The sequence below is a fragment of the Orcinus orca genome, chromosome 19 (assembly GCF_937001465.1).
Source record: "Orcinus orca chromosome 19, mOrcOrc1.1, whole genome shotgun sequence".
NCBI classification, from domain to species: domain Eukaryota; kingdom Metazoa; phylum Chordata; class Mammalia; order Artiodactyla; family Delphinidae; genus Orcinus; species Orcinus orca.
In genome coordinates, this window is record NC_064577.1 from 36,312,658 (window position 1) to 36,331,191 (window position 18,534).

General features: G+C 44.9%; 1 protein-coding gene across 4 annotated transcripts in view; it reads right to left on the reverse strand.

Annotated features, from left to right (window-relative positions):
* The window catches only part of DCAF7 (DDB1 and CUL4 associated factor 7), a 33,883-nt gene that overhangs the window by 13,799 nt on the left and 1,550 nt on the right, over positions 1-18,534 (reverse strand). For 2 of the 4 annotated variants that reach the window (XR_004486453.2, XM_033438918.2), the window contains exons 2-7: positions 10,675-10,731; positions 5,911-6,069; positions 5,100-5,211; positions 4,364-4,482; positions 1,493-1,702; positions 470-587 (exon numbers count right to left, since the gene is read on the reverse strand). Coding sequence is in view for 2 of the 4 variants with exons in the window: in XM_033438918.2 (XP_033294809.1) it covers positions 470-587; positions 1,493-1,702; positions 4,364-4,482; positions 5,100-5,211; positions 5,911-6,069; positions 10,675-10,731 (775 nt within the window). In the remaining 2 variants the exon portion in view is untranslated. The remainder of the gene's footprint in view (positions 1-469; positions 588-1,492; positions 1,703-4,363; positions 4,483-5,099; positions 5,212-5,910; positions 6,070-10,674; positions 10,732-18,534) is intronic. The other 2 variants (XR_007473533.1, XM_004275654.4) reach the window with 1 other exon arrangement.

Genomic DNA, 18,534 nt, shown 5'->3' on the forward strand with positions numbered 1-18,534 from the left:
TCTGGCAAATGGAGAGATGGGAACTACACGTCACACACCACGGACCCGGGCAGGCTGTGCAGGCCCTTCCATGCACCCAGAACTCAGGGCAGGGGGCATGTGCTTTTGGTATCTCCCAGGCGACAGGCCCAAAGAGCCAGTTACATCCAAGAGAGACTGCGCCCTCCTTCATGCTCCTGGATGAGTCCTCTGTGCCGACCTAGATTTCAGAGGCGCACAGTAGTTGGTACAAGCCTATAACGGGTACACGATGTAAGTAGTATACAGATGCTCTGACATCACTGAGGGTACAAAATCATCTGGAAATCCGGACTGCTTCAATTTCACAAGCATAGGGAGGCTCTCAATGGAGTTACTCTGTGTAAACCTCTCAAACTATCCTTGGAATACAGTAAGGATTACAATTCTAAGGAGACAAGAGGAAGATCTCCTTACCGCTCCCTCCCCATCGCCCCCTGCCAGTAATTACCTGCAGTACAGATGTGGCAGGATGAATGTGGGGCCCAAGCAATGCCATTGACACATGCTCGGTGGTTGTTTAACCTGGCGACAGGCGTGCAGGGAACTCGAACGTCCAGAATCACTACCTGCAGAAATAACAAGGAAGAGGCCCAGAAACTTCAGGGTGTGACAGAAAAAAACAAGACACTACACAAGAGAGAGAAAAAAAATTTGTTTAACTTGTTCATTTGTACATTTAAAGACTCTTAGAGACAGAGGGTCTCGGCACAGCTAGTTTCTAGTCTGTGTCATAAGCAGCTCAGGGCCTTTAGGCTGCAGGGGAGAAGGCAGAGCAAGTAACATGAATTTGAATAATCCACCAAGTCCTATTAGGTGCATGTGCTAAGGACTCTGTGCAGGCTCAGCGTGGGCAGCATGGAAGCCCTCTCCCCAACCCCTGCAGCAAAAGTTGAAAGGTAAGCAGCCCAAGGTACTGGTTTCATCAAAATAAAATTCATCACTGCATCATCTCCACCCACGGTCTACTGCTTTTATCAAATAACAGGCTACAGAGTTGCCACTTCCACATCTGTTCACTAAGGCTGGCAGAATCTGTCCAGACTACAGAGGGGAAAACTGCCTGTTTCTTTACTCGGCACCATAAGCACATGAGATTTGGTTTACTCTTTAGATACTGCTTTTCTTGGCTCCGACTCCAACTCTCCAAGTAGTAAAAGTTCTTAACTCACAGCCCTTGTTCTAGATCAGGTTTTCTCAGTTTCAGCACTCCTGACATTTCGGGTCGGATGATTCTGTGCTGTGAGGAGTGGTCCTGTGCACCACAGGACGTGCAGCAGCATCCCTGGCCTCCACCCACTAGACACCAGTAGCACTGCCCCTCCCCCTCCCACCCCGAAGGTCTCCAGATATTTCCAAAAATCCTCTGAGGAGACAATGGCGACCAGTTGCAAACCATTCTTCTAGATACAGTAAGTACGCAGAGCCGGAGCTGAGTGGCAGGGCCTATGTTAGCCTCAAGCGGGGCTCTCACCTCCATTCCGTCCATGGCCATGGTGGCCAGGTAGTTGGGGTCCTGCTTGTTCCAGCAGAGGCGAAGCAGTGGGTGATGCTGTGGGTCTTCGTAAATGATGGTGCTGTGCTCTAGATGACGGAGGTCAAACATCCGCACCGAGCCATCAGCACCCACAGAGGCAAACATGTCCCTGCCGCCTCCGGCCCGGCTAAATGCAATATCATAGACCTGTTGGTGAATAAGAAGCGTCAGTCGGATTCAGCTCTGTTACCACCCTTTCCTGTAACAGGGAAATCTGCTATCCCTAGTTCATCCAAACCCTTGTTCATGACCCAGAAGGAGGTAAACAAAGCCAAACAGCGCCTGTGAGGACTGGGACCTGAGAGTGCTAACATCAGTGACTTTCCAAAGAGTGAAGGTCATTCTGCTCTGGAAACTGGCTGGCTTCTTCTCACTTCCTGCTTTCCAAGGATTCCGCCACCTCCCGTGATAAAACAAACAGCACATACCCTGCTGACCAGCAGAGCACAAGTAGCTCGGAGCAAGTATTCTGTAGGCTTGGACAGGCTCAGTGAAGCGAGAGCCAGTGGCTGTCTCCTGCCACCCTGTTACAAGATGGAGACATTTATTTCCTGGGCCTTCGTGGTTTCATTTGTGTGTGATCAGAGGCAAATCCATGAGCACATTAAGGCCAAGATCATCGATTTGCTGGGTGGAAGCAGCCACGGTTCTGCTGAGAAACCTGGACCTGAGATTCATTTGCGAGAAAGAAGTAACAGAGTTTTGAATCTCGGGAGGCTCAGGTGTTCCTATACTTACGGAGAGGCTTAATACCGCTCTCTTGTCCTAGGACACGCTATCTCTTCTCCTAGTTGGTTTGTACTCATAAGTGAATCAATTTAGGTTTTGAATCATTGTTTTCTGCACTTATTACTTGCTACAAACATTGCACTCTGCTAATGTCTATGAGAAAACAGAGGCAGAGAGCAACAGAGAGCCAGACAAGCGGAGAGAGAGAATCTGAAAAAGGAAAACAAAATGCCAAACAAAACCTATCTTCTGGGGCCAAGGGCAAAGACAGCTGACTTCTGGGGAGACATGCGTGGAATCCCTCACTCAGGACCGTGACTCCAGCCTTCTGGAGGTTCTACCTGCTAAGGGACACTGGCAAACAAGCATCTGTTTCTATTCAACCTCGTAACTTCCTTTTCCTCTGGCTGACTATGAAGAAATTACACTTCTCTTTCTGTAGTAGGAATTAGGAGTGGTTCAATGGGGCACTGGGCTGGTCATCACAAGGAGGCCTGACAGATCAAGGCTCTGTCCAACACCGACCAGCTACCTTAGGGCTGGGCTGTGTTTATCCATATGTGCACCCAGGGTTGGCTCCCAGTAACTCGCAGGGACAGGGACACCATGGCAGCACCACTAAGCAGTAAGGTTCTCACAGGCAATATGGCCGAGTGTGTAAAGCTCAGCTCTGACTGCTTCTTCTTCTGTGCTCCACCAGTGTATTTCATCATAAGCCAAGGGAGGGAAGTAACTCCCAGATATATGCTACCCTCCTCTGCACCAATCTGCCAGCAGCAACGAGAACCTCCTGGCAAGTCTTTACTTCAACAGAGAGAGGTGGGCTGAGAAAAATCTAAGGTGCCAGGAGGCGTCATGTTCCTCTCAGAACAACCACCCTTCGATTCATTTCTTCGAGGCCGGGGTGCTGGCCCAGGGCCCGTTGGCTGTTGAGATCGCTGCTCCCATTGTCTACACTGCACTACCTCACTGCAGCTCCGGTGTGGCTTCTCAGCTTTACCATCATCTGTGTAAGCAATCTCCTCATTAAATCCCCTCAGTTTAAATATTTAAAGTAGCTCTAGGTTTCTGGGTTGGACCCTGACAGAGGACAGCAGGCTAAGCTGTCACAGAACCAAAATGCGGCAACCTGCTCCACTTGATGCCCAGAGGGCTCCCAGAACCTCCTTATACCGATCTTCTCGGCAGGACAAACTCTTCCCTCGCCCCTTGGCTTATGGCAGCCAAGTCCAGCAGATTTGTAACAGATCTTACCGTTGGGAGCACAGAAAGCCAAAGAACAACCTCTCACTAAGAATGATAATCTAGTCACCAGCTTTCCATTCTGTGGACAACCTCAAGTTTCTCACCTCATGTCAAGGCATCCTTTTTATTGGTACAGATACTAATAATCTTCACTGTGCAGGGTACGATAGAAAAGAAAACACTACCCACAGGAAACGTCCTATAATTTTTCTGGTAGAGGACCAGCATGCAGCGGCTCTGGCAGTTAAAGATTTATGACCACTTTACAAAATCACTCAGAAGAACGCTTTGTTAACACAATTACAGATAGCTTCCTTTGGCTCTTCCAATAAACACAGGAGAAACATCACCATCAAAATAAACCATATTCAATTCCAAATAGTCTTAAAGTATAAGCATTAAGTGAACATACTAGAATTTCATAAAACAAGTTTAGAGAAAAATTAATGATTTAGTTTTGTCTGCCAGGAAATATTCCCTCTTCTTGCCTCCCTGCTCCCAAAAAAGTAAATATATTTCAAGATAAGTGTTACTCTAAGATTATTTTTTAATCACATCCAGTCCAAGTTTGTCTATAAGAGATCTCATTATTAAAACCCAGTAATCTCTGGCACAAAAAGAAAAACAACAGACTACAGAATGTTTACACCAGCCAAAAAAAAAATACACTCATTTACAACAGTGCTGTTTTCCACTGTTCTGACACATTACTATTTTCAATTTAAACAAGACGACGTCAGCATTATGATTTTCCATGTCATTTGCAAAACAGGGAGAGAACAGCCTGCCTTCACGCTGAAGGCATAGAAAGCAGCTGCGCACCAGCATCAGTACCTCTTTGTCATGGGCAATCAGCTGGGTCTTCACATGGCCGGACACAAGATTCACTCGCCCCAACACCTGCCCGGTCTCCAGCCCCCATATGGTACATGTCGTGTCAATGCTGGAGGTACCTGGAAACAACCAGTGCAAGTCAGCAGCTGACGGGGGTGAAGTTCCCACGCCAGCTTCTCTCCTTGTCCCTATTCATCTATTCAGCCCAAGAGACAACGCACTGCAAACACTTCTTGAGTACAGGGATGGAGACCCCAAAAGAGTCACGTGGGCTTCCCTGGTGGTGCAGTGGTTGAGAGTCCGCCTGCCGATGCAGGGGACGTGAGTTCGTGCCCCGGTCCGGGAAGATCCCATATGCCGCGGAGCGGCTGGGCCCGTGAACCACGGCCGCTGGACCTGTGTGTCCGGAGCCTGTGCTCCGCAACGGGAGAGGCCACAGTGGTGAGAGGCCCACGTACCGCAAAAAGAAAAAAAAAAAAAAAAAGAGTCACGTACTCCATCCTCACCCCAGGGCCTTGGACTCTGCCTGGAGAGACAAGACATGCACACGTGGGAAGCTCAACTCCACGGGAGGAATTAATAACCACCTTCCACATTTAGCCTCTTCCCCACTCGGCCCCATTTTAGGGTGTTGCACGGACCTCAGGGCCCTGGTTAAAAACTGGCCCAGTGTTATATCTGAGAAAATGTATCTTTGCTTCTTCACACTGGAATACACCCTCCCTCACTCCCTTACCTAAAAGATAAGGATCCACCTCATTCCAGTCAAAGGAGGTCAGAGGAGCACAGAAATCCGAGTTCTTGTTATTGTTTAGCAAACATTCCAGCCTGGTCTCTGTTTCACCAACCTGAAGGAACAATAATCTTTAAAAACTCAGCCAGTCTTATCTTCACAAAAAATCTTTAAAGCCTCTTTTAGTCCATATTTTAGTAAATTTAAGACGTGGGGGACATTTTTATCATAGAGTAATAAAAACCAGAGGAACTACTTGAATGCTACTTCTTTCCAAGCTTTCTCCTCTGCCCAGCTTTGTTTCCCAAATTTTCACCCCCAAATTCTTCTAGACAAGAAGTCTTCTCACTCTGCCCAAACCGGGGCATCTGTACCCTGCCTGGCTGGACGCCACACCTCCAGCTACAGGAGAGGCCATGGTGACGGCTCGGCAGAGGGGAGGGGAGGCTCCAGGATCCACTCCCATGCTGCACTAGAAGCAGCGGCCTGGATTTTGTTTAATTTACTCAAAAATATCCTGGCTGTAAATAGAATAAGAGGCCGCCGGTGTCCCCACCCCTGCAGAAGGCCTTCGTGCTTACATCACGGTCACTGAGCCTTGAGCTTCCAGGCCGACTGCAGTCGGCAGCAGGACTTGAAGGAATCTTGGCTGGACTCACTAGGAAATCTGCTGAGCCAAACAAGCTCAGTCCAGATCCGCTCCCACCTGTTCTCCCGGCTGCAGTGATCTGGCCTCCAGCCCCGGCCTGTTCTCCGTGAGTCCACGCTGCTGCGAGCAGCTGACTCTGCGGAGGCCCGTCAAGCACCTGCTTACCCTCCACACGCGGAGATAGTCGCCACTCGTCGCCAGCAGGTCTGGATAGACGCCTTTTGTGTCAGGGATCCACATGAGCTTTGTGGTGGGGTACGGATGGTCGAAGGTGTTCCGGCAAATAAACTCCGAACTCTCTTCGTCTAAACCAACAAGCTGGACCTGTAACACAGCAGAATCCAGCCACGTAAACATCTGCTTCTCGGGAGCTGCACCAAATACACCAGACCCCTGTCAGTGACAGCCGTCCTGACGCTGTACTACCCTTCACTGCAGAGGCAAGAACTAAGAGAGAGAGGGCATCTAGTCCAACGGGCCTGCTGCTCAGACGAGGAAACCCAGCCTTGGAGGGGTTGAGTTACACTGAAGACTGCAGAGCTAGTCAGAGGCAGAGACAAAATCTGAATACAGGTTTTCTGTCTCCAACTCCTGCCCTCTTGATCCAACACCCTAGAGCTGTGTTAACTGCCCAGCTGGTTACCTTCCCCCACAAGCCGAGGCACTTGACAACGTGCAGCCGTGGTTTTAGTGACCCCACGACTAGAAGTGCTGTGGACATTTAGTGACAGCCAACAAAGGAACGTCTCACCTAAAAAGGCAATCGTAGGGGCTTCCTTGGTGGTGCAGTGGTTGGGAATCCACCTGCCAATGCAGAGGACACGGGTTCGAGCCCTGGTCCAGGAAGATCCCACATGCTGCGGAACTACTAAGTCTGTGAGCCACAACTACTGAGCCTGCACTCTAGAGCCTGTGAGCCACAACTACTGAAGCCTACGCACCTAGAGCCCACGCTCCGCAACGAGAAGCCACCGAAATGAGAAGCCCGCTCCCCTCAACCAGAGAAAGCCCATGCGCATCAACGAAGACCCAACACAGCCAAAAATAAAAATAAATAAAATTTATTTTAATAAAAAAGGCAATCATCCACAAACCGCCTCCTCCTCTAGCCCCCCAACCTCGCCCCCACTGGCTGGTAATATGCTGACACAGAAGGGTGTGCCAAACAAGCATTCGGGAGCCCAAACCACTGTAACTGGCAAAAAAGTGGGTACTGTTGATGAGAAAGTCCCAGCTGGTCTGGCCACCTTTTCTTTGAGTCAGTTTTGGACCAATATTGACTTCCATCCTTTGCTGTCCAACTCAATCTGGCTCAGTAGGAAATGCCACCTGCTATACATTTGCTTATGAACTTCCACCAGCTGGAAGATGGAATGGTAGGGAGGATAAACGAGAGGATAGGCACTAACCATATAGCACAAAGAATTCCTTCCACTCCTGTCTTGCTGACTCCAGTCTCAGATACCAGTATCTTCCTATCTTTTTTTTGTTTAAACAATTTTATTTAGGTACAATTGCATACAATAAAATTCACTCACTTTAGGTGTACAGTATCACTGAATAATATTGCATTATGTGGGGGCTTCCCTGGTGGCGCAGTGGTTGAGAGTTCGCCTGTCAATGCAGGGGACACGGGTTCCTGCCCCGGTCCGGGAAGATCCCACATGCTGCAGAGCGGCTGGGGCCGTGAGCCATGTCCGCTGAGCCTGCGCGTCCGGAGCCTGCGCGTCCGGAGCCTGTGCTCCGCAACAGGAGAGGCCACAACAGTGAGAGGCCCGCGCAAAAAATAAATAAATAAAATTTTAAAAGGTGTACGGTGGGCTTCCCTGGTGGCGCAGTGGTTGAGAGTCCACCTGCCGATGCAGGGGATGCGGGTTCGTGCCCTAGGCCAGGAAGATCCCACATGCCGCGGAGCGGCTGGGCCCGTGAGCCATGGCCGCTGAGCCTGCGCGTCCGGAGCCTGTGCTCGGCAACGGGAGAGGCCACGGCAGTGAGAGGCCCGCGTACCGCAAAAAAAAAAAAAAAAAAGTGTATGGAAAGGTTCTGAGGAGGCATAGAAACGGAAGGCATCCCCAGCAAGTGGGGCAGAGTTACTAACTAGATGGCCCACTTGGCGGGCAGCAAGAGGAACCAACGGAGAGAGCCCCGCAGAGGAGGCTGATGAAACATGCCTAGGGCAGGCTCGAGAGCCCTGACAGCAAACTGAAAACAGAGGTGGGTTTTCCCCCGTGAAGGCGTCTGAGAGGCAGCGGTAGGACTGTGAGACCGTGGAGGTATGAGTATGGGGCCTGGTAATGCTGGGCGGGACTGACTGGATCCAGGAAGAGGCTGGAGGCGGGGAGCTCAGCCTGGAGACCCACAGGGGAACAGGTGGGAAAGGTTAAGGGCCTGTGGTGACCGGTAGTGAGAATGGCAAGGGATAACCCGAGATGGCCACAAGAAGGATTTTGACAGAATGAACAGTTCTTATGGAATTAAAAAGTTGACATTCTGACCTTTGCAGAAAACAAAATGTAAAGGAAGATTCTAGATGGAACAGGGAAAATTGGCATCAGGCTTGGTGGGGGAAGGAGGAGAAAATAGATGAGAAGGTAAATTTTGTGGCTCACTGGGCAGAATAAAGCGTAAGCCTCTCATATAGATTCTGAGCCAGATATTGCATTCATCTATTTATTCAAATATTTACCTAGTGGTTATTAGGTGCCAAGCCCTAAGTGCTGGGGATGTGGCAGCAAGCACAAAATCCCTCTTTCTAGCCATGCAGGTAAGGCTAAACTAGAAGGGGAAAATGCTGCTACTGCTAAAAGTTGCTTTCCAGCCATTGGAGGCTTCTCTGCAAACCTCAAAATATCAGCTCCCATGAGCACGTGCCACTCAGGATCCACTTAAGCAGGCATTCAAAGCTTTCGCTAGCCTACCTTATCTTCCACTTTCATTTATCTAGTCAGTGCTTCCCATCCCTCTCCTTACACTGCCCTCACTTATAAAATCCTCATACCTCCTTCCGTTGATCCAAATCCTGCCCAGTATTAATAAAGAACGGTGGCATCAGCCTTCCAGGCCTCCTTACTTACCACTTGCTAGTTGTAGGACCTTGGACATGTTACTTAACTTTGCTAAACCTGTTTCCAATCTGTAAAGTGAGGATATTCACAGTACCTACACCTCACAGAGTTGTATGTAACACCTTTTGTTTGTAAACTGTTCAGTATGATGCCTTCCTCAGTGTATGAGCTTTTAATATTCTTACACCTCACCTCCTTCATAAACCATCTGCAGTCTTCCCAGCACAGTGGTCTCTCAGTACTTATCTATTCCATCCATTTGGTGACTAATCCCACACTGCCTCATGAAAGCACCTGCATGACTGTCTTATGCTATTTCTCTTAGTAAATGCCTTAAAAACAGGGCCTGTAGGGACTTCCCTGGTGGTCCAGTGGTTAAGAGTCTGCCTTCCAATGCGGGGGACGCAGGTTCGATCCCTGGTCAGGAATCTAAGATCCCACATGCCGCGGGGCAACTGAGCCCGTGTGCCGTGACCACTGAGCCTGCACGTTCTGGAGCCTACATACCACAACTAGAGAAGCCCGTGATGAAGAGCCCGTGTGCCACAACCGGTACCCGACACAGCCAAATAAATAAATAAACATTAAAAAAATAAAAAATTAAACCTACACACCATTGTAAAGCAATTATACCCCAATAAAGATGTTAAAAAAATAAAAATTTAAAAAATTAAAAAAATTAAAAATTAAAAAAAAACAGGGCCTGTGTCTTACTCCTGCTTGTACTGCCAACAGCAATGGTTTTCAAATCTGGCAACCAGATTTACCTAGAGTGCTTTACACATTCCTGGGCTCCCCACCGTTAGCCCAAGATTCTGATTCAACAAGTGTCAAGTGGGGCCCAGGAGTCTATATTCTTAAGACCCTCCCTGGTGATCTGATTCAGCAAGGTTTGACAACCTCTGCACAACAGTACCTAACCTAGGGAAGAAGCCAGGAAATGGCTGGGATCTTTCCTGATCTTCCCAAAGACTTCATGTGTTTGCACAGACTCGTGTTTCATCCTTGGCCTAACTCGCTTTAGCTCTTCTGCTCCAAATTGCCAACCAAGTACTGAAAGGAATAACACTTTGCTTTCACTGTTATTCAACTGTTGTTCATATACGCAGATGTTAAAAATTTAATGAAAGAGAATGTAAGTTCTCTTGAATATTCATATAATACAGAATGAAGTGGTAAAGTCTCCCATTAACTTCACCCTCAATTCTACTTAGTGACTCTCAAACCAGTTTGATATGAACTACTTTCCAAATGTTTTTCCAAACAAAACACCAAAAAAAACCCCAGATAAGTTTGGACCATAAAATGTATTCTGTAACTTGCTCTTAACAACATCTTGGAAGATCTCACGTCCGTACAAATAGCTCTACCTCATTCTTCCACAGCAGACTGTGGTAAGCACACCATAATTTAACTATTCATAGTTACTGTGGTTATAGCCCATTGTTTTGCTATTATAAACAATGCTCTGTACATATATGTGTAAAGGCTTTTATTGGTCAGATTGCTAAAAGTGTAACTGCTGCATCACATTTTAGATGTTAATACCACAGGAACTATGAGATAATAAATGTGTGTTGTTTTAAGCTAAAAAAAAAGTCACAGATTCTGTCCAGCAGCCTTTGAAAAGGCTGCTTCCATTTACACTTTCATTAACAGTATATGAGGGTGCCAATTTCCCCATACCTTTGAAAACACTGAAAATAATCTTTTAACATTTTTGTTAATCTGAGAGACGAAAAATGGCATTTTACTACTGAAGGTGAGCATATTTATTATTTTTACTTCTGAATAATAATTTTTTAAATGAGTGCTTATAATGGACCAAGTATAAGCATTACACTTACTGCTTTACATGCAATACCTCATTTAATCCTCTCAACATCTCCATGAGGTAGGTACTCTTATTCTTCCCACTTTCCTAAGAGATGGAGTAAAAGAGATGTTAAGTATCTTGCCCAGGATAACAAAGTTATCACTTCCCCATACTATCAGCAACACTAGAAGCAGTAACTTAATTTTTATAAATTTGAAAGGGAAAAGTAACATCACAGGGTCAATTCTCATTCCCCTTAACTACCTGAGGTTGAGTATCTTTTCCTGTTTATTGATCACTTGCATTTTCTCTTCTACAAACTGGCTATTTATACTCTGTTCATTTTTCTATCACACTAAGTAAATTAGCTCCTACTGGCTGTCATGTTTTGAAAATATTTTTCGTTGTCCTATCATCTGTCTTTTGACTTTGTCCACAGGATATCTTTTCACATAGAAATGTTTTATTTGTATGTACAGTTGACCCTTGCACAAGGTGGGGGGTTAATGCACGTATAATTTAGTATCTGAGTCCTCTGCATCTTTGGATTCAACCAACCATGGACCCTGTGTAGTACTTAATTGAAAAATATCCACTTATAAGTGGACCTGTGCAGTTTAAACCCGTACTGTTCAAGGGTCAACTGCACTATAGCCTGTCAATCTTTTCCTTAGTTGACTCTGGATTTAATGATTGGCTTAAAGATCACCTTCTCTGCGCACCCTCCACTGCCCCAGTACAAATTTCATAGTCAATTTTCTTTTACTATGTTTGGGGGACTGTTCTTTACTTGATCTGGAATTGATTTTCATATATGACGTGAATTAGGGGGCTCTAAATTTTTCTGCCGTACAATTTATTTTTTTCCCCAGTGAGTTAAAGTTCTATCTTATCAATAACTACATTTCTATATATACTTAGTTCTGCTTTGGAACGTTGTGTGTGATTGCACCAACTATATGTGGTATTGGCTGTAACTATACCAATTCCAGTATGTTTACTCTGATCTGGTAGGCAAGTGTTCCCCTCTCTGTTTTCAAAACATCTTTTCCCTTTTTTTTTTTTTGGACATCAGTATACATTTATTTTTAAGACTCTGGAGACAAATAGTATTCCAGTTCTAGCCTCGCATTTACCTTCTATGTCACTTTGGGGAGTTACTTAGCACATCTGGGCCTCAGCTTCCTCATCTTCCCATAAGTTCTGATATGTATTATTTTTACCAATCAGCTGGTTTCCCTTAAGAAAAATTTTTTTCTTAATACATGGCCAATTTTTATAAATTATCTTTTTAAAAAGTGCATTCTATTCCCCATATAAATCTTATATACTCAAGTATATTTTCAGGTATTCACAGTAGCACAATCTGTAATAGCTGCAGATTTGCAGACACTGCTCCATGCCTTCTATCATCAACTGTGGCTAGCCTGACTTTTCCTTCCCCTCTTCAAGAGGATGTGATCATTTTGCCTGAATGTCCAAAGATTCTTTCTTCACCCTAGGAAAATGTAGACACTTTCCTAGGAAAGTTTTCAGTGCCAATTGTTTTGTGTCCATTTCTCTTGAGATATAGTTTGAACTCATTACTTCAAACCTTTATTATATAAAGTCTTCTTTAACGACATATTTGAGTTTTTGTGTTTCATTTCTTTGGTCTTCTTCAGAGACACCAATTATACCTAAGTTAGACATTCTTTATTTTCTGCATCTATTACAGACTTTCTAATTGTTCATTTCCACTTCATTTTCTCAATCTGTCTTCCCTATCTTTCACTGTTTTCAGCAGTTTGTATTCATTTTAATTCTCTTTCTAATGTGGCTTTTAGGTCTGTGATAATTTTTGTTTTCTCTTCCACTTTTTTCCTGGGCTGCACCTGCTGGTGGTCCCATTTTCTCTTGTCACCATGCCTATTTTACCTGATCTCCTGTATCTCCACCTGGAGTTCTTTATTTTCTTAAGTTCTTTGAATTCATGGTGGCCATTAATTTTCAACTAAGGTGAAAACAATTTTCTAGTGTAGATACTTTACCTTCCATTTGTTTCCCATTTTTTCCCCCTCCTTTCTTATAGTATCTCTCTATTGCTACTATGCTGGTTCCTGAATGAGGCAAGTTCTTTCTAGATGATCTGAAGGAAGTTCCTATGGGAGAGGGTTCAGGGCCATGTTCCAAGTTAGCATAAATACATGAGGCTTTTGCATCTTCCCAGCCAACAGAGATGAAGAGCTGTCAAGCTGCTCACAATTCAATCTCTTTCAACCTGCCTCATCTAGTGCTTCTAGAGACGATGGCATGTCTCCATGTCTCCTTATACAGCTTAGCTTCCCTCTCATCCAAGGTGTCAAGTGCGGTCTAGAGAAGCTCCTGCTGCCTTCTGTGCACCCTCTTCTCACTGTCCCAAACAAAGGATTGTTGGTTTTGCCCATCAAAATCCTATCCTGGAGAACTGTGCTCTTCTGAGTTTGAATCTGCAGCCACAGACATCCTTTCTCAGCATCTTCCTATACCCATTTGATTTTCATTATACTGCCATCCTTCCTCACTTATTGTGGGAGCGTAAGGAAAAAGTATGTCTTTAATCATCTTGTCAACATTTAGGTTACCCCTCTGCCTTTTCTTTCCTCCATAGTCTTCCCTGTCCTCCTGTTAAACTTCTTCTATCTCCCACCTCCACTGCCTTTCTGCAACTATTGTTTCACAATGCTTTACCCCAACATGTGAAACAAATGCCCCCTAGAAAGAAAAGACTGTGAAATAAGATCATTTTTACTTATTTTTAAACTGTGGATATTACTATGTCAGATATCTCCTAAGGAGCAGATATAAAACATAAAATATTTATTCCTTGGAGGCATGACCACACCTTCACTTTCAATTACTTTCATGAACAACAACATAAATTACTATTCACATTACTCATACCTTGTATTTTTTAAAATTTAAAAGCTGCTGTGTTTATCTTGTTACTATGCTCCTCGAGGGAGGAGACTGTGTATCCCGCTTTAACTACATGCAGTGCTAGTACCAGAACATGAAGGTGAATGCATATGAATATGTGTGCACATATATGTAATTAATAATAATAATAAAAAAACCCGGGGCTTCCCTGGTGGTGCAGTGGTTGCGAGTCCGCCTGCCGATGCAGGGGACACGCGTTCGTGCCCCGGTCCGGGAAGATCCCACATGCCGCGTAACAGCTAGGCCCGTGAGCCATGGCCACTGAGCCTGCACATCCAGAGCCTGTGCTCCGCAACGGGAGAGGCCACAACAGTGAGAGGCCCGCGTACCGCAAAAAAAAAAACCAAGTTATCTAAACCAGTAATACCACTCTTGACAGTAGAACATTTCCCCACAATTGTTAATATAACCAAAATCAGCTAAGGCAAAATTCTGACAGAATAAACCAGCTTTTCTTGGTCTTTTCCATTTGTCCTCCTTTCAAGCCTGTTCCTGACTGATTATTGTTGATCAACATCTGCAGAGAGGTCCTGCCTTGTCAAACTCTGAGATGAACTCTGGCACAGCACCCCTTCAGCTCCTGGCTCTGAGGCTAATCAATCAGCTCTGGTATCACAGCCCCAGGCAGGCCAGACTACCTACAGAACACAGATTCACTCCTTGTTCAAATCACAGCATCTCCAGTAAGTCTGTGTGAACCAGGTTAGGGCAAAAAACAATATAGCAGAAGTTTTATTCAGTGGTCTCATGGAGGAATTAGTCCCCTCACTGTCTAGAAAAAAGAAAGGAGGAAGTTAAAACCAGAAGAGTTTTATACTTTAAATTCCCCTGCTGACACTCTTGGCAAGGACTGATGGAGCACTGCAAAATTTTAAATATCTATCAAAAATACTTATGTGTATTAAAACACTTTCTCTTTACTGCTACCAATCTCAAATCTGCTAAGAAAGGATACAGAAGGTTACCAAGTATCATCGCTGTGCCTAAAACACAACAAATAAATATTTGTTGAATTAATGAACAAATGAATGAGAATCCTGAAAGGCTGCCAGAAATACTGAGAAATGAAAACTTATATGCCAGGGTCAAAACCATTATGTGCCAAATACGCAGTGGTTGGGGGTCCGCCTGCCGATGCAGGGGACACGGGTTCATGCCCCGGTCCGGGAGGATCCTGTGTGCCGCGGGGCGGCTGGGACCGTGGGCCATGGCCGCTGGGCTTGCGCGTCCGGAGCCTGTGCTCCGTGGCAGGAGAGGCCACAGCAGGGAGAGGCCCGCGTACCGCAGGAAAAAAAAACAAAAAAAAAACCATTACGTGCCAAATAGATAAAGTAATTCTACATTAAAGATCTCATAGGAATCAACACAGGCTGACAAAGCAAGCATTCATCCCATGTGCATTTCAGGTACAAGGTAGTCTTACTCAGATCCACTACCAGTATTCTTCAAAAAGCATCAGGTATACCTATGATTTCTCTCCTCAGAACCTCAAAAAATGTTTTCTAGATGCCAAATCTTAACGCACATATGGTCAGCTAGTTAAATATTAGGGCAAAATAAATCCCAATCACGCTGTCAATTCTATTCAAAACCAACCCTGAAACATGCAACTAAGTGGAATAGAAGCCCAGGAACTGCTACCCATCTTTCCCCATAAAACAAGGGAAATACCACTCGTCTAAAGATGACAGATATTGTCAAAACTCAGGAGAAATACCAGAGTTCTTTTTTTTTTTTTTTTTTTAATTTATTTTGGGCTGTACTGGGTCTTCGTTTCTGTGCGAGGGCTTTCTCTAGTTGTGGCAAGCGGGGGCCACTCTTCATCGCGATGCACGGGTCTCTCACTATTGTGGCCTCTCTTGTTTCGGAGCACAGGCTCCAGACCCGCAGGCTCAGTAGTTGTGGCTCACGGGCCTAGTTGCTCCTCGGCATGCGGGATCTTCCCAGACCAGGGCTCGAACCCGTGTCCCCTGCATTAGCAGGCAGATTCTCAACCACTGTGCCACCAGGGAAGCCCCAGAGTTCTTATATCAGAGTTACTGTGTCTAATCCAGGTAGAACAAGAGAAAATGGGCTTAAACTAGCATATTACACTACTTGGAGTCCGACAACAAGAAGCTTCTACACCACAAAATGGGTTTGGTTGAAAGAAACCAAGAGAATTTTTTCCCCTGGGTCTTTAAAAGGCAAAGGAATGAACATAATGACCTTTTGAGGTACCTTTCTGACCTAAGGTCCTGATTTTTCTCTGGAAAATACAAAAGTCAAATTTACCTAACACCCATATAATGCTCCTTGATTATATTTCGATTACAGATAGAGTAGTGATGATGTTTAAGTAATAATAGCTAACATTTCTAAATTGCTTACTATGTGCCAGGCAGAGTTCCTAACTCCATTACATATATTAACTCATTTAATCTTATTACTCTCATTTTACAGATGAGGAAACTGAGGCACAGAGTTTCATTTGCTTAAGGCCATACAAAACTGGTAAGTGGCAGGGCTGAGATCTCAACCCAGACTACCTCAAAGAGGCTATTTGGTAATTGAGCTTTTTTCATGGGATGGAATCAATATTTAGGCACATGCAGATGCAAAAAGAAGGATTCCTGTCTCTGGTCAGGAGATGCCAAGGTAACTCCAGGGTAATGGTCTTAGAGCACCACCTGGACCACCTGTGTCTGAATCACCTGGGTGTCTGTTAACTAGTGAAGCCTGAGAATGTATAAGTCCCTCAAAGGATTCTTATACACAAGCTAAAATTTAGAAAACCATTCTCCAACACCAGTGTTGCTCTATCCCCAAGCAGAGACCACAAAAAAACAACATCAAACACAATTACCAATAGTAGGACTCTTTATTCCAGGTGTAGTTGATAGAACCTAGTTTACTCCACAACAATTCCCAAATTTATTCGGATGATGGAACACCTGGAAGTCAAGTTTTTCTTGAAATGCTAAGAGATTTAATTCTACCGAACTACAAATAATTTTACTACAGGAAAATGTGATGACATGAATACAAAATTTTTCTTAAATTATAATCACGTTTTCTTAATGTCTCACAGTAAAAAAAGATGACCGTTTCTAGGCTTTTTCATCAATGTTAATTTGCTGTGTCAATTTATTTTGTCCTCTACTGGCAATTACTATTGACAGCAAACAGGAACCAAAGGTCTGAGAATTTCAACCAATAATTTTAAAATTCCTCTAAAATATGAAGTCTGGCACCTCCATGTCCAGGTTTCTCCGAAACTGAGCCTGATAATCACTGTGTTAAAGTGAGATTTATTGCCCGCCAGCCCCTAGGCACAGATCCTCTACAGCAGGGTTTCTTACCTTGAGGTCCATGAACTTGAGGCGGAAAATCACATTTACATTTTCACAAACCTCTAGCTAAAATTTATCATCTCCTTCCATTACAAATGGAGGCAGCTACTCACCATGGCATCAAGATCTGTGAGTTGTTACCAATAAAAATCACTGATTTTTTCATATCACATCAAAGTGAACATCTTGAAATGCTGTTTACCCTCATCCCTACTTCAAGATTAATGATTATAATGGATGATGTAATTTAATGAGTTAACTTAATTAAAAGTACAGATTATCACTTTTTTTTGTTTTTTGTTTTTTGCAGTACGCGGGCCTCTCACTGTTGTGGCCTCTCCCGTTGCAGAGCAACAGGCTCCGGACGCGCAGGCTCAGCGTGTCCCCTGCATCGGCAGGCGGACTCGCAACCACTGCGCCACCAGGGAAGCCCCCAGATTATCACTTTTTAAAAAATGTTTTTAATAACTATACCTCAGGGCTTCCTATAATCTGGGGATGCGGGTTCGTGCCCCGGTCCGGGAGGATCCCGCATGCCGCGGAGCGGCTGCGCTCGTGAGCCATGGCCGCTGAGCCTACGCGTCCGGAGCCTGTTGCTCCGCAACGGGAGAGGCCACAACAGTGAGAGGCCCGCATACCGCAAAAAACAAAAAAAACGAAAAACAAACAAACAAACAAAAAATAACTATAGCTCAATATGATTGGTTTCCTTTGTAATCCTATGTATTTTATGCATTTGAAAACAGAATTATGAACAGAGATCTACTGGCTTCAAACTGCCAAAGGTGTCCATGACAGACACACACACACACACACACACACACACACACACACACACGCACGCACACACACACAAGTTAAGAACTCTGACCTAGATAGGTGAGGGCACAAAAACAGTAGGCAAGACACTGCACTGCCTACATCATGCAAGTGAACTGAGACAGAGGTAACCGCTTAACCTATTACCCCTGGGATCATCAGACCACGCGGCCTGTGTGCCTGTGGCACAAAGAAGGGGCTCCACATGGTTACTAAATGAAAGGACAAACTTTGGGGTAGAGTCTCTGCAACGGAGGTTTGACACCAATTACTCCACTGATTCCCCCAGCAGCCTAACTGTGGCTCAGTTTCTCCTCTCTTAGAAATGGGACTACTGCTTACCCAAATCGACCCTGGAAGAACTTGCAAGGAAAAAAAATCTATCTGTGTGAAAAGATTCAAGCCCTTTGAAAGATATATTTTACTTTTCTTCCCCTTTTAAACATGTATCCTTAAACAACAGTTCTAATGTTCTCAATTTTACTAGTTCAGTTTACACATCAGGGCCTTGAATTCCATTCCCAGCTCTGCCGTCCACTATGGGCCATAAAGAAGAAAGAGGCACCAGAGAAAAGAAAATAAAGCTATGTCTTGTCAGGACTCTCTGCTTTCTGTGGGCAATGGGTGGACTCCAAGATCAGTGCATACTCCCCAAGATTTGTTTGTAAATTGTGCATGTGTGATGTCTGGGTAATGAAAGTCCATCGTTTTCATCACTTTCTCAAAGGGGATTCCAAAATAGTTAAGACCTAACTCTAGAGAAACAGATGTGCTCCTGAAAAACTGTCAACAAAATTAC